The sequence below is a fragment of the Gossypium hirsutum genome, chromosome D02 (genome assembly GCF_007990345.1).
Source record: "Gossypium hirsutum isolate 1008001.06 chromosome D02, Gossypium_hirsutum_v2.1, whole genome shotgun sequence".
Taxonomy (NCBI): domain Eukaryota; kingdom Viridiplantae; phylum Streptophyta; class Magnoliopsida; order Malvales; family Malvaceae; genus Gossypium; species Gossypium hirsutum.
This window is the reverse complement of record NC_053438.1, coordinates 13,644,173-13,660,621: the sequence shown is the minus strand read 5'-3', so window position 1 is coordinate 13,660,621 and position 16,449 is coordinate 13,644,173. Positions and strand designations below refer to the sequence as shown.

Below are 16,449 nucleotides of genomic sequence, written 5' to 3'. Positions count from 1 at the left end.
AATTTCTCTATTTCTGACATGGTCTGCAAATAGTGAGCTTTCCTTCCACCTCCTCATTTCTTAAAAACTCAATCCGCATTCACAATTTGTATGACCTTCTATTCTTCATTTTTCTTCATTTCTTCTACTTTGCTTGCTTTCTCTCAATCTATTGCAGAATTCGACTTCATCAGATGAAGAGTTTCTCGAGTTTCACCACTCTACCCTTAGTCATTTTCGTCATTTCTACTTTCTGATGCTTCTCTAAATCCTTATTTCGTCATGACTTCTCGAAATTCCTTTCCCATCGGTCGCTTTGTCTTTTTCTCTCGTTCTTGGGCCATTATTCTGATGTTTTACCTAACCCAGTAGTCCTCATAGACAGGCGTAACTCTTATAATCTGTCTTCAAACTGTCCAGATCTTCTTCAGCTTTACTTTCCTTTTCTTAACTTTCAACTTCTGACCTCTAAACCTCACGTCTAACCTCAGATGCATCTTTTCTTTCTCCATTGTTTGATTTTTTCCCAAGATCAGACTCTTTTTCTCGAGTTTTGCTTTATAAATTCCAACTCTGATGGGGTACTTGTAATGTTCCTCCATTGGTCGGGTTCTTTCTACCTTGGTCTAGAATATTATCATTGGCTCTTTTTCTAAACCATCTTTATATTCAGTGTCACCATGGAACCAACAGCCAACCTCTTCATCCAGCGTGTTTCCTTCCAAGCATCCGATAGTTCCCGAACTTTCTTCTTATAGTGGTCACCTTTATAGGAGAATTCACACTGAACGAGCCCGTAAGTCGTGGGTACAAACTGCCTTGAAACCTTGTCCACCTTCCAAAAGTGCCCATGAACCACACTATCAACAGCTGCGCACATCCAATAAACCGCCCATCACCTGACTTCCGACACATGCTCAAGGATCGAACGTCTCAGCCAATATCGCAGGTACAGGTGTGATTCCCTCTCAAGATGATCGAATAAGTCATGACTGCCTCATCCACGTGCCTTAAAGCCTTAGGAAAAATTACCAATCCATAGATGCTTAAGGCGAAGATATCGACCCTCTTTCTTTCATCCGGATGTATTAAAACCAAATCTCTCAAATTCTCCCAGGGATTACATTTACTATCTCCCTTTTGTTGAATCCGAGCAGTGACCCAAGGCTCGCTCATCCCTGAAATATTCATCAATTTCTTCGTTAAGGTTTGACCATTAAAAACCTTAGCATAAGCTTTTCTAACTTGCATTTTTGACACCTGAGCAGGGTAGTATATTCCTCCACGGTAGGTACTAAATCACTTCCCCAAAAGTGAAACACTTGTAAGCAGAATTCCAAAATTGAACCCATAACTCGAATAGGTACTTGTTCACTTTAATATCTAGCAAGTAAGATATATCACAATAGCTTGGATAGAACAATATTTGGTTCCTTCATCCCAACGAGCCCAGATATCTCTCAACTCTTGCAACTCATTCTGTGCTACATTGACGCGAGTGAATTCCTACAACTCTGATGTATATCCTTCTGTCAAGCTATCCCCTTCTCCGATTGTACTTCTCTGACCATGCGCGACGTCCGTATTATCCTCAACTTTATTAGAATTCATTCTCTATGTTAAAATTTCTAACTTAGTAATTGAATACGAATCAACACCTCCTTTAGTATGCAATGTCATGCAAAACACAATCAAAACACAAGTAGTATCGAAATAAGTATAAAATACAAGCACAACAAGATAATCAAACACACATATGGGAAATACTAAGGTTGATGCAGCTCTACCCAAGGATAGCTTTTAAGGTTCACTATATGTGGTTCGATTCTAGAGTAAGGGTACTCGAACCAACAGATTCCTCGATCCTCACCATTATAGCTCTATGGATCGAGTTCGGTTTGGGGAATACATTTCCCTATGACCATGCGGATGAAATTCACGAAATCATAGGTACAGATGTATCCCGGAAGCAATCCACTAGCCCATGCGAGGTGAAAACCTCACGGAAGCATAGTTTCTACTCCTACTTAGAAGGTGTGACCACAACAGTCATGCAATGCAATGCACTATTATTTTACAAGACCCGAACCATAACAATCATACAATCGATGCAATTGAAGAAATCATGATTTTCAAAACAAATTTCCAATTCATTGACAAAAAGACAGCAGATAATCAATTTTATGGCTTGACTCTCTTATTGGTCCCAGTGGAGTCGCCAAGCTGTCGAAACCATTTTCGAAAACGGGGATCGACTTTGGTTTTGAAAATGAAAACGAACATGGGAGTCACCACCGATATTTTATTAGGTGTGATGATCGGACCACCTTATAATTTAATTGTTTAAAAGTTTTGTTTTACTAAAACAACGATTTCGTCTACGAAAATAAAAAAAATGGGTTCGGGAGTGGTTACGTACGAGGAAGGATTAGCACCCTCATAACGCCCAAAATTAGTACCAAATTGATTAATTACTGTCCTTATGTCTAAGATTTAAAGTTATTTTTGAAATATGGTTCCTTAAAAAATTTGAATAATTCAAGTTGGTCGTCAAAATTCTCTTATTTCAAAAGAATGCAGCATCATATCCAACACGATAGGACACGATGTTTTATTAACTTGAGAACACGATAATTTTTTTACTTTCAAAAATCTATATATTGAAAATTACAAAAGGATGTCTAATTATTTAGTTCAACGAGAAACCGAACCCAGCACGGTAGGGCACGATCCCTCGAATTTCCAAACATTAGACATTGTCTTGTTTTAGAATTTAAAGAATACGAATGAAATTCTAAAGGAACATTTGATTATTTTGAACAAACGAGAAATCGAAACCTAGCACGATAGGGCACGATTCCCTGAATTTTCGAGCATCAAACATTGCCTTGTTTTAGAAAACCTTATCTCGGGATAACAAATGTCACATCCAACACGTTAGGACACGACATTTCGAATTCTCGAGAATAATTTTTTTAACTAAAATTTATGTATTTTTATTTTTTTTGATAAAAAAGGATATTAAGTATTTAGATTAAACGAGGAAAATCGAAACCCAATACGTTAGGCACGGCTTCCGAATTTCTAAATACCGGATATTGCCTTTGCAAAGAATCATTTTGGTCGAATAATGGTTAATATAACATGAATTTGTAATAAAATGCAAAACAGGCTACGTGATGATATGTACAAACAAAATAAATGCATTAATAGAAATTATATAAGAGACAAGCATAAAGGAATTAGCAAGCACACGAACTAATTACAGATCAAAGATAACCAAAATAAAATAAAGAAAAAATACATAAATAAATGACGCATAAGAATAAATAATGAAAATAATGATACAAATAATGAAAATATTAAATATAATATTAAAATATTAAAATAATAATAATAATATTTACAATAAAAAGAAAATAATAAAATAATGTACTAATAATGTAATAAATAATAGTAATAAAATATAATAGTTAATATAATATTAAAGCAATACTAAATATATATAATAATAATTATAATCCAGTACAAGAAATAAATAGAATATATTAATAATATTAAAAAAGTAGCAAATAATAAGTAACAATAAAAAAGAAAAATATAAATAATGTACTAATATGTGATAATAATAATAATAGTAATAAATATAATAGTTAACATATATTAAAGCAATACTAAATATAATGTGATAATAAAATTATAATGCAGTACAAAAATAAAAAGAATATATTAATAATATTAAAAAAGTAGCAAATGATAAGTAACAATAAAAAAGGAAAATAATAAATAATGTACTAATAATGTAATAATAATAATAAAATATAATACTTAACATAATATTAAAGCAATACTAAATATAATATGATAATAAAAATTGTAATGCAGTACAAAAAATAAATAGAATGTATTAATAATATTAAAAAGTAGCAAATAATAAGTAACATAATCATATTAGAAAACAATAACGGTACCTACGGTAATAAACCTAATAATAATAAAAAATAATATTAAATATGATATAATTATATTATATTAAAATAATTAATTTAATGATAAAGACATGAAATGAACAAAAGAAGGACTAAAATCGCAACAAAAACATAGTTCTGGGGCCAACTCAAAATAAAAGTAAGAGGAAGGATCCATTTGAAGTGCGCGAATGACATGGGGGACTAAAAAGGAAATTTTCCCTTCCCTCCAAAACGTTGCGCTTTACACGGGACCAAAATGAAGACGAAACAAAATCAAATGGGCGAAATTAAAAGCATAACAAACTTAATTGTAAAATGATAAAAAGCGGAGGGACTGTGCGCGTAAATTTCCCATTTTCATAAAACACGCGGATCCTAGCTTAACTGGGTTGGGTTGGGTTGGGTCGGGTCAGCCTACTCAAAACAACGTTGTTTTGACGTCTGAGGAAACCGACCAAAAAGGCGTTTTGGTCCTTTATAAAAGCTTAAATTTTTTTTTAAAAAATCATTCTCCCCAAGTTTAAAAAAAAAACAAAAAAAGGCTTCTCTCTTCTCTCTGGGTCAGCCCAGATTCCGACCAAGAAGCCAGCCAGCCTCAGCCGTCCTCGCCGTCGCTAGCCCGCCGCCAGCCACCGCACACGGTGGCCAAAAATCCAAAGGGGTGAGATTTTTATCCTTTTTATGCCCTTTTTTTACTTCGTATATATATATATGTAACCAAAAAAATAAAAAATCAAAATAAAATGAAATCTTTGTATTGTATATGACTATTTAGAAAAAAAGAAAATGAAATATCGGTGTGTATGTATGGTTTCAAAATAAATGAGAAAAATTGCCAATAAAAGAGGAAATACCCTTAAATGTTTGCTTTGTTTTATTTTTTTTTCTTCAAACTCTTACTGTAATTTTGTGTTTTTGGGGATTACTCTAAAAAATAAATTGCTTGTATTCTTTCCCAAGAAAATCATCCTTTATAATCTGATCTCTTAGGCTTTTATATAGCCACTACATATATTTCTATTATTTTCCTTGTTGCTTGCGTGCTCCTCTTGCAGGAGCAGTTGGGGGTGGCAAGTGGCTGACAAACGGTGGAGCAAGTGGCTGACAAGGCTAGGGCGGCGGCTAGCTTAGGGTTTTCTTAGTTTTTCCTTTTTTTTTAATTATTGTGGGCTAGGGTTAAAAGGATTTTAGGTTGTTGGGTTTAAGGGATAGTTGGATTTAAAGGATAATTGGGTTTTGGGCCAGGCAAATTGAGCTTGTAACAGCTTATCAGTTCTCAACATGTCGATGCTGGTGAATTCCTTTTTCTTTTTGTTTTATCTAAGAAGCTGAAAATTAATAATATTATTTTATCAAAGCATATTTGTTATTTTGTCTCTTAAAGTCAAAACAAAAGCCTGCCATTGCTATCAATAGTTTATACTTCATAACGACCACTTCCCTTTTATACACTGACACGTACATATCATCTTTAACCTCAGGAAATTTTTTATTATCATTGTTGATGAAAAATATTGAACTTTCTTTTTCTTTTTGGTTCTGTTCAAGGGAATGATTTTTTTTTTGAGCATAGAAGTAAACAGTAAAAAATGCATTTTCATATGAAATGCCATGCACTAATTAATATTAGTCCTAATCTAATAATTAAATTTTTTTTTATATTTTTAAATAATGGGTTGCAAGGAAAGCTGGGGAAAGAAGCATATTTGGAGGACTGGAACTCTACAATAACATCGGCAGTGGCTGGAGGATCTAAATTCGACGTTAACTTTGATTTCGAGGAGGAAATCGGATTACCTGGAGCTTTCCTCATTAAAAACAATCATTACAGTGAGTTCTACCTCAAAACTCTCACTCTCGAACATGTTCCAGGTCATGATCGGCTTCACTTTGTCTGCGGTTCTTGGGTTTATCCCGACAAGAAATACGATAAACCTCGAGTTTTCTTCACTAACAAGGTCAGTTCTTCGATTGTTTTTCTCTTTGGGAGTTTCAGTTTTTCTTTTGGCTAAAATCGTAGTTTAAAATGTTTGATTTTTTTTTTAGACGTATCTTCCGCATGAGATGCCGAAGCCGCTGCTTCAATACACAGAACAAGAGCTGATGGCCTTGAGAAGCAATGGCCAAGGAGAGCTTCAAGAATGGGATCGTGTCTATGACTACGCTTATTACAATGATTTGGGGAACCCCGACAAGGGCCCAAATACGCCCGCCCGGTTCTCGGAGGATCTGCCAAGTACCCCTATCCTCGTAGGGGAAGAACTGGTAGACCTCCGACCAAGTCAGGTGAGGATCACAAAATAACAAATATGCTTTGATAAAATAATATTATTATTTTTCAGCTTCTTGGATGAAACAAAAGAAAAAAGAATTCACCATCGACATGTTGAGAACTGATAAGTTGAAATGGAACTCTTTTGCCTAACAGTTCATGAAACCCATCAAGAAAAGATGCATGGAAGTCATTGAAATCCAAAACATTTTTCTTCATCAAAATAACAGTAACTTTGATCTTTTCCGGTTTCATCTTCTTGTTCCCATTGTCGTTACCGGCTAGGGTGTGGAGCAAATGGCTCAGCATCTCCGAATAACACGAAAAGGAAAAGGAATACAAGGACGGTGGTGGTGAAATAATATGTTCGAAACTTGGTTTAACTAAATGTGAAGACTTGAGATAAAAAGGGGCTGGGGCTTTGTAGGAGTATTTATAAAGAAAAAGATGCAACTGGGAAGCTTCATCTTCTGTTCGTATTGGGGTAGTAGTTTCTGTTAATTTTCCCTACAATCAAAGGGTATACCATTTTTGTTTTAATTAAGCCACTTTGGTTTTTTTAACCTTATCTTATTTCATATTCTCTCTTTGAAATGACTCACCAATGAAGCCAAGTCCTTTTTGGAACCCCTCCCAAAATAAAATATAAATATATGAAGCCAAGTCATATACCTTGTTTTAATTTTTTTAAAACGGTGGAGATGTGAGGTAAGCATTTATCCAATTACAAGAAAGGTAAGATATATCTAGAATAGCCCCGAACCTTTGACATACCTCTATTCAACTAAATGTAGTTCTCAATGCCTTAAAAGGTAAGCATTTATCTGTCATTCTGGAAACAAACATGTTGAGTACGACAATCCTCCCTATTAAGTGTTGAATGACTTTAATAGTCTTCAGGGATGATATATCTAGAATATCCCCGAATCTTTTCAAGGTTCGCCTCTATGCCTTTTTTTAAAGGAAAGAATTATTTTTAATTCAAGGCTTAAGACTGTTTGTTTCCAAGCTAAAATTACAAGGCTTTTATATGCATCTCAAAAATTAATTTTAGCATAACTTCCTCTTAAAATTATATTTAAAAACTAACAAAAAATTAGATATTTTTCTAATTACAGGATTTGACAAAATCAAAATTTGAATTTTTTCATCAGCCACCAATTTTGTAACTTTTCAATTTAGTCCATTTCCTTGCTTTTTGTTCCACTTTAGCCTAATTTACTGATTTTTTTTTAACTTCGACATTCCAATTGCGTCCTGATAAAATTTAAACAAGAAATCACAAGCTTAGTTGCATTCTATTCAAGATTTGACAAAAAAATAAGTACAGTAAACACACAAAATTAGCTTGTTATCAAACCTCATGTTGTAGGTGCGCAAGACAGCGAATGCTTCAAAAAAATCCTCAATGTGCTTTTTTAAAGTGGTACTCTTCACTAACATATCATCCACATAGACCTCAACACTGGGACTAATTTGCAATTATAAAATTTTATTAACCAACTTTTAATATGTTGCACCTGTATTTTTTAGCCCAAAAGGCGTAACCCTATAATAGAACAAACCTCCTCTGTAATAAAGATCATCTTATCCTGGTGCTCTAGAGCCATAGAGATCTAATTGTACTAGGAGAATGCATCCATGAAGCTCATGAACCTATGACCAGATAAAGCATCTACCAGCCTATCAATTAAGGGCAAAGGAAAACTATCTTTTGGGTAAGCTTTGTTCAAGCTAGTAAAATCGATGCACATTATTCATTTTCCATTAGCCTTTTTTTTTCTGCTAAAGTAATTTACTTGCTTCTTTTCTGATGGCTTCCATGACCTGTGGAGTAAACCTTCTATTTTTTTGCTTAACCGACTTGACCTCAAGGGACACATTCAGTCGATGTACAATTACTTGAGGGTCCACACCAGGCATGTCCGCTGCTGATCATGAAAAAATGTTTGAGTTCTCCTTTTAAACACTGTACCAAATCCTTCTTTTCTTCTTCTGTTAATGTTGATGATATCTTTACCAACTTATCCATGTTATCATAAAATAATTGCAGAGTTTCTGTAACTTCTATTGCCTCTGGCTTACGAACTCTTTCCTCTCTTTTAACATCCAAACAATCTAAATCTATAACTTGGCTAGCCACCCCTGCCTGCTGTGAACTCTGACCCTGTGGCTCTTGCTTATCAGTTTGTTTAACTGACAATATGTGACAATGTCTAGCTATCCGCTAGTCAAGTTTCATGAAACATACCCTCACCCTGGTAGGGAATTTGATCTTCATAAAAAAAGTGGCTATCATCATTTTGGCCATTCTCATAACTAGATGCCCAAAATGGCATTATAAGCCATATGGTGGTCTACCACAAAGAATTGAACATATTTTGTGGTAGTGTGCTCGTCGTCTCCAAGGGTAACAAGTAAAGTGATGAATCCTTTCACATTAATTTGATGGTTAGCAAAGTTATACAAGGGGCTCACCTTCTTTAAAGCTTACTCGTTCAGACCCATCTTCTGATATGTATCTCAAGTTAAAACCTCTACAGCATTTCCATTATCAATCAGAATCCTTTTAACTTAAAACCCTGCAATAATTGCTAACATAATCATAAGGTCATTTCCTTCCTCATCACATATTGAATCCTCATCTTCCTCATTAAATTCTACCTTCCACTTCTCTTGTTAACGTAGCCTCTTCGACAAACTGGTCGACATCACACTTCTGAGGTGAGCCTTTCTTTTCATATTAGAAGTCGCCTATTCTTAATATATACCAAGTATCACATGTATGATGCCTCTGACTTTTTGTTTACCTTTATTAACACCACAAGAACTCTAATCTGAGGGCGAAGCATCCTGAGCCATAAAATCTTTTAGCTCGTCATTTTTAACAACCTCATCTATAGCATCATTTAAAGAGAAACAATCCTCAGTCTTGTGTCCCCTATCATTGTGGAAACTACATCTATCTCCCGAGTTGGACCTTGACTGGCTACTTCATATAGGTAGTGGGCTCGGTAAAAGGCCCAAACTTCTAATCTGATTAAGAATGTAGGTACGTGAAGCATTTAAAGGAGTGTAAGATTCAAATTTTCCATGGGGAACATACCTTCTTGTATGTTCGCCTTGAGGTCTCTAGAACACCTTTGGCAATTTATTTTGTGAGCAATTCCTCTATTGTCCCCCACTTTGGATTCGTAAACTTTGAGAAGAAAGACTTTTTTGGCTACGTGCACCCTGAAAATCCCTAAATTGCCTATCATCCCTCTAGAAAGTGTTGCGAGCCACTCTTTTAATTTCTTTTTCCTCAACAAACTTGTAGGCCCTCTTGTATAAGTCTCTCAAACTCTATGGTTTGTTATCAATAAATGAGTACTAAATGTGTTCATTTTGAACTCTTATAATGAAGGTATTAATAGCCTATTAGTCATCTAAGTTCTTTGTGTTTAATATGGCTGTATGGAATCGTTTGACATAATATTGCAAAGATTCTCCATATTTCTGTTTTACTGACATCAAACTCATAGGAGTGCTCATTATCATCCTATGGGCATGAAACTTCCCCAAAAACTTCTAACCTAATTGTGAGAAGCTTTGAATGGAGCCTTGTGGCAAAGAAAAATACCAATCTTTCGTATTTCCCTTAAAAGTCGTCAAGAAAACTTTACATTTCACTGCATTAAAAGCTCTTAACACAGTCATGTAATCATTATACTACATGAGATGTGCCTGAGGATCCCTTCTATCTTTAAAAATCTCTTTTGGCACTTTAAAATTGAACAGTAGGATCATAGCTGCCACTTTTGGAGATAAAGGGTTGTTAGAACAAAATAACCAGTCCATGTCTTGTACATCAAGGTGCAAAGCTCGCACATCTCTACGCAAAGCATCCATCTCATTCTGCTATGGCTTTGCATGTGCTCCCACAACCTCCTCCTAGAGAGGCGTGACATGGTCCTAAATATCAGAGGGGTCGAACTCACCTTTCTTCTCAGTTCTTCATTCTGTCTGAGCAACTCCTAGTGAAATAATTATTACTATTCAAACCTGGAACTTTTTTGAGTATTTTTTTATTTTATTAACCTTAGGTATTCCTGTAACCCAAACAACTATTGTTGCGATGCTCCCTGATCAGAGGGGAAGGATGACCCCTAACTAGAAAGGGAATTAATATTAAAGGAATTAGAGTCACCTTCTTGGCTTAAGTTGCCTAAATTTTTTGGCCAATCAGCAAACCAACCAGTGAAGAGATCCATTTTTCGGGGTTAGTTGCCGGTGCCGAAACCTCCTGCTTGGTTCGACGGGAAATCGCTAGGGAAATTCTCACTAGGGTAAGTCATCTTGGTTTTCTGATTTTCTGAAGGTCGAAAGCCTGTCTATGCTCACCACACCAAATTGTTGAATGTTTTTATGTGTTTTTCTCTCAAAAGGGTTAAATTCTCTATTTATATTATACGGTTACTGTTCATGGATGTGACGTCGTAGTAGGTCTCCATACATACCCTATTTCTAAGGTTAACATGTGTTTCTTATGTGTGGGTTTGCATGCATAATGGTGTGAACCCATATCGTGCAAGCTCATGAAAGGATGAAAATACCTTACGTGCGAACCCAAGAGACGAACCATGCAGGTTACAGGTTGATACCCAATCGGGTAACTGGGTAGCAAGTCGGTAATGACGAGTACGATAACAAGACTCTAATTTTAAAAATAAAATTCAAGTTAAAATCTTAAAATTAAAACCCAAAACTTTGTGATAAAATGGTAGAATCTCTTATTTAAAAACTCAATAAAGATAAATAATATATATGTTGGACAAAATATGTTAGTGAACAAAATAAATAAATATAAATAACCATATACAAAATAAAATATAACTAGAATGATTTATATTTAATTTGTTAAATACGAAAACAAAATAAAACGTAACATAAGTTAAAATAAAAAGGGAGGAAAAAGATTTTACGATATGTTGAGGCTTGTGAAAACACAGTTTCCTTAAGACAGATTCAGCTGCTCCTACGGTACTTGGAGGAATGTTGGTCGAATGTCTCCTAGGATACAACAATAATAGTGATCAAAGTAGTAGCACCTCTACAATGATCAACAAACGAATGTTGCCTTTTTCTATCACTGAAACATTTAAAAAATTTGGAAAAGAAAAGAAGAGTTTTGATAGCAACATAAAATTGGTGTGAGAGAGTGGAAAATTGAGTAAAGAACTTTGAATAAGTCTTAGCCTTTTATAGGCATTTAAAGTTGAGGAGTTTATGGAAATAAATCTTCATTAATGGGGCAGCTGAATTAATTTGATTAAAATCAAATTAATCCTTTTATATCAAATTATATATATTTGCTGAGGAAAAATTAAATTTCATATTAGGCTAAAATATTCATAGGCTCACTCTAAGCCCGACCAATCCAAACATTTCGCGTTGCCAATGTCATGCAGGTGCAACCCAACCCGTTGGATTTAAACCTACACCTCCTTACGTAGAAGGCAAAGTTCCAAACTTATTATTCAATGACCTTATAAGAGGGTTCCCGTATATAAATATATTTCACACTTGGTATTTAACCAATATGGGATCTAAGCTTTTACCTTTCCTCAACAAATATTTCCAAGTAGCTTACTTTGAGCATCAATTTCTCATTCATCACTCAACCATTTTGAGCTTATGATATACCATTGTAAAGGTCTCATGGAGTAGAATATGAAACTATAATTTTAAGATTCAACTCTCCACCTTTATTTATTGAGAATACGGCTCAAAGTTTCATAAAAATACAATTTTTCCAACAATATATTATGAGACCCAACAAATGTGTTAATTTTGACTAGTTGTTTTGAATGACAAATATATTGACCAGTTGTATAGATGGGGTTGTTTTTATTTAATAGCATTTAGCCATCTATTAGGTTTGGTGATGGGTCATTTAATTTTTCTCGCAAATCTTGACTTTTTGAAAAGTGTATCAATTTTTCTTTAAAAAAGAATCATTATACTAGTGATGAACGTAACTTGAGACAGTTATCAAATAGTACAGCTATGATGTAATTAATTACATTAAAAATAAGTTAGTAAACAACAACAAATGTTGATAGAAAAAGGGGATGAGAATTCTGATAGATCCAAATTGAGAAACTGAAATGGTTTTTTTTTAATTAAATGGTTTTGATCATGTTTTATTTTGTCTTAATAATATTTTTATTTTAATATAAAAATATTTTGTAAATTAAGTGTAACTTTGCTCATATTTTGTATTTTTTTTATAGAAACTATTATATATTTTAATATAATATAGCCATTATTTTTATCAAAAAGATGAAATGATTTAACATAAAAGTTTTATTATGATATTATTAAAAGTTTCACTTAATTATGATATTATTCCACCCAAAAAAATTCAATATATAAATTATTAAATTTATTTAGGGTAAACTATAAAAATAGTCACTTAATTATGCTTTCGATTCTATTTTAGTCATCTAACTATTATTATTTTTTATTTAATCACTCAACTTATTAAATATTTGTGTTAATATGCAAATTTGTCACTATGTTTTAAATGGAAACTTAAAATTACCTCTATACTTCACTTTAATTGAGATTTGTCATTGTCCATATGAACTAAAGATAAATTTACCACTATACCTTAACTCTATATTGAATTTTGTGTCTTTATTTTTATTTGATTGAAATTTGTCACTAAAGCTTTTTTTTTTTAATTTCGCTAGTCAATTTTAATTTAAAATGATTTTAAATCAAAATTTAATAAAAATTTTTATATTTTACTTTTGTATTTAAAATAATAAATTAATAAACATATTATTAAAATTAAATAAAAATGGTTGTTTTATAAAAATAAAGTTTATTCTTTTACATACATGTATTTTATTTTTTAAGTTTTTATTCCATTAAATAGAAATTCTAATGTAGTTTACTAATTTTTAATATTATAAGTTAGATTATTGTTGTCTATTAAAATAAAATATTTGAAAGATTTTTTTTATTATCAAACTATGTTTCAAATCATCAAAATTAATATTGAGTGGTGTGGAAAAGTTTAATAAAATTCAAAGTTTACGAGTAAAATTCAATCACATAAAAGTGGAATGACAAATTTATTCATAGTTTAAAAATATAAGGCAAATATAAATAAAAACAAAGTATAGTGACAAATTTCAATATTCACCTATACTATGATGGCAAATTTGCACTTTCACCCTAAATATTTTAGTCACTCTCCCGTTAGTTAGTAATAGAAAGTTGAAGTGGGCCCTTTTTAATATTATTTTTTAAAAAACTTTTAGAATTTGAATTGAATTGACAAATTTTATAAATGTTGAGGCTAGATTTATTATAATTATTAGAACTAGAACTAAAATAACAATTTTGTAAACATTGAGGGCTAATTTTGTTTAATTTTTTAGATTAAGGACCAAACTAATAAAATATGTAAAAATTAGATGACTAAATTTGTTATTAGGCCAATAAAAAAAATCTCACGTTAGTTTTCAGTCACTCATCTAACGACAACTAGCTGGGGAGTGAGAAAAATATTTAACTTCAAAAAGGTAAATGATTAAATTAAAAATAATAATAATTAAGTGACCAAAATAGAATCAAAAGCATAATTTGGCGACTATTCTTATAGTTTCACATATATTTAACATAAAAGATAAATAATTTGACGAATATTAAAACAATAAAAAATCAATTTCAATTTTTTTATCCTAAACAAATCATGGTCAACTTATTTTATTAGTAATTTATTCTATTTCAATTTCTTAATTTTTTTTATTTTCACCTATTTTTCACTAAATATAATGATATAATAGAAAATATTTGGTATATTACGAATGGAGTTTTTAAATTCCACAAATAGGCTTTTTTTTAACTGGCCCCTTTAATTCTTAAATTTTTTAATTTTAATTTATTTAATAATTTAATCTAAGGACGTCAAATTCATATTGCTGTTCAATTTTTTTTTTAGTTCAGTGTAATTTTCAACCTAACAAGGGCAGAATCACGCTCTGTAGGATTTAAACCTACGATATTGGGTTTTGGAGACCCACGTTCTACCGAACTGAACTCATAGAGCTTTCTTATCATACTAAATAAGATTGTAAAAAAGAGGATTCTTTTATTTTATAACCCCAATTTGACAAATGTCTTATAGAAGTATAGTAAAATTTCAAAAACAAATATTTTAAAAGGATGCATAGCAATTTTTTAAGATTGCTTGGAAAAAAAAGTACACTACCAATTTACCAAACATTAAGTCATAATATAATATCAATATAACTTTTAAACTAAAACTTTAAAACCATTATTAATAATATTAATAAAATTTTAGATTAGTATTTGGTATACTGGTAATATGTGTTTTTTATTCCACAAACAACCTCCAAACATTGACATGTGTCTCATGAGTTATTTTAATATTTTATTGTATCCCTACAACATACTTGTCAACCCTCTAATCCTGCTTGTGAAATATAAAACTTCTGTTGACAATAAACCAAATATTTTCCTGAAAAAAAATATGATAAGTTGCTTTAGATATAATTAAATAACATCAAAAGAAAATTCTTCTCCTCTTAAATTAATAACTTAATACATTTACACATTGAATATTTTATGAAGCTTGTAAATATTTTTATTTTCTACTTTTACCTTTTTTTTAAGTAAATAAGATAGAATATTATTAATTTAATGTTTATACTAAAATAATAAATAATAAATAATGTTTTATTAAAAATATTAATTAAAATAACATATTAGAAATTACTTTAGATATAGCAAAATATTATTAAGCCTCTTATAAAATTAAAATACAAAATGTTTGTTCATCAAATAAAAAGATTATTTGAAAAAATAATTTAAAAATGGTTTCCTCGATAAATAAATAAATAAAATTATTTTATTAATAAGTTTGTAAATTACTTTCATGTTTCTTTTCAATACAATTGATAAATAATGTTTAAACTAAAAAAATTATAATTTATTTTATAATTGACATTATATATGACCAAAAATATCACTCATACCTTATCAAATACAAATTATTTCTTTATAAATCAAAGTAACATTATCATTTAATGCATTTATAATATAATCATTTTATTTACATTGATTTTTTAATGATCAAAACAATAAAAATGGAAGAATAGAAATATATATATATTTGAATAATCATTACTTAATTAATCAAGTATATAAAATTAAAATATTTGTAAAATAAAATAATTAGATACGTAGATTCATGTTGTAGAAAAAAAAACCTAGTTTCTTTCAAAATCATTATTAATTTGAGAGAGAGATTTTTGTGTAAACTTAATTAGAGATAATTATGGAATGGATTGAAAGAAAATGGGGAATTATCAAACAAATTCCAACATGTATTTTGAATTACTACGTGAATGAATATATTTTGAATTCCTACATCACTTGTGTATTATGATTGAAGCAACATATATTTACTACCTATACCCTTGGTATCCTTGGTATCGATACCCGGATAAAATTTAGGCAAAAATCAATTTAAAGTTCACTAAACCCCCTGCAATATATATTAGATTCTTCTGATCAACACTTAAGACCAATTCAAAATGTATTAAAACTATTTAAAACCACTTGAATCAATCATAATCATCATATTAGCAAACCACATTTGCAAATATTCTTATGGTTCAATAATTCATTTCATATAGAACCAAATACTTCAAGTAAATCAAATAGATAGAGTTTCAAGAGTTTCACTACACCAAACAGGTTTTTAGCGGCGTTTTTTTAGGCCTTTAGCGGCGCTTTTTAACGCCACTAAAGATATTTGCGGCGCTTCTTCAAGCGCCGGAAAAAATGCCGCTAATGAAAACGTCGCAAATGTTTGCAGCGTTTACAAACAAAACGCCGTTAAAGACCATGTTCTTTAGCGGCGCTTAGAAAAAACGCCGCTAAAGATCATGTTCTTTAGCGGCGCTTAGAAAAAAATGCCGCTAAAGATCATGTTCTTTAGCGGCGCTTAGAAAAAAACGCCGCTAAAGAACATGTTCTTTAGCGGCGTTTGTAAAAAAATGCCACTAAAGACCATGTTCTTTAGCGGCGCTTAGGAAAAAACGCCGCTAAAGAACATGTTCTTTAGCGGCGCTTAAGGGAAAACGCCGCTAAAGATCATGTTCTTTAGCGGCGTTTTTTTTCTAATCGCCGCTAAAGAACATGTTC

The 16,449-nt window shown here is 31.7% G+C and overlaps 1 protein-coding gene across 3 annotated transcripts; it reads left to right on the top strand.

The window, feature by feature from the left end:
* Positions 1 to 5,018: 5,018 nt before the first annotated feature.
* LOC121214628 (linoleate 9S-lipoxygenase 1-like) lies at positions 5,019 to 6,819 on the top strand. 3 transcript variants are annotated; one of them, XR_005910213.1, is made up of 4 exons: positions 5,019 to 5,243; positions 5,634 to 5,908; positions 5,997 to 6,236; positions 6,379 to 6,819. XR_005910213.1 is itself a non-coding variant. In XM_041088470.1 (4 exons), the coding sequence occupies exons 1-4, from the start codon at positions 5,232 to 5,234 to the stop codon at positions 6,577 to 6,579; spliced, it is 594 nt and encodes a 197-aa protein (XP_040944404.1). In that variant the 5' UTR covers positions 5,019 to 5,231; the 3' UTR covers positions 6,580 to 6,819. The 3 variants fall into 3 exon arrangements, 2 of the variants coding, with proteins under 2 accessions (XP_040944404.1, XP_040944403.1); XM_041088470.1 differs by having other exon boundaries at positions 5,639 to 5,908; positions 6,508 to 6,819; XM_041088469.1 differs by having other exon boundaries at positions 5,639 to 5,908.
* The last annotated feature ends 9,630 nt before the right edge of the window (positions 6,820 to 16,449 follow it).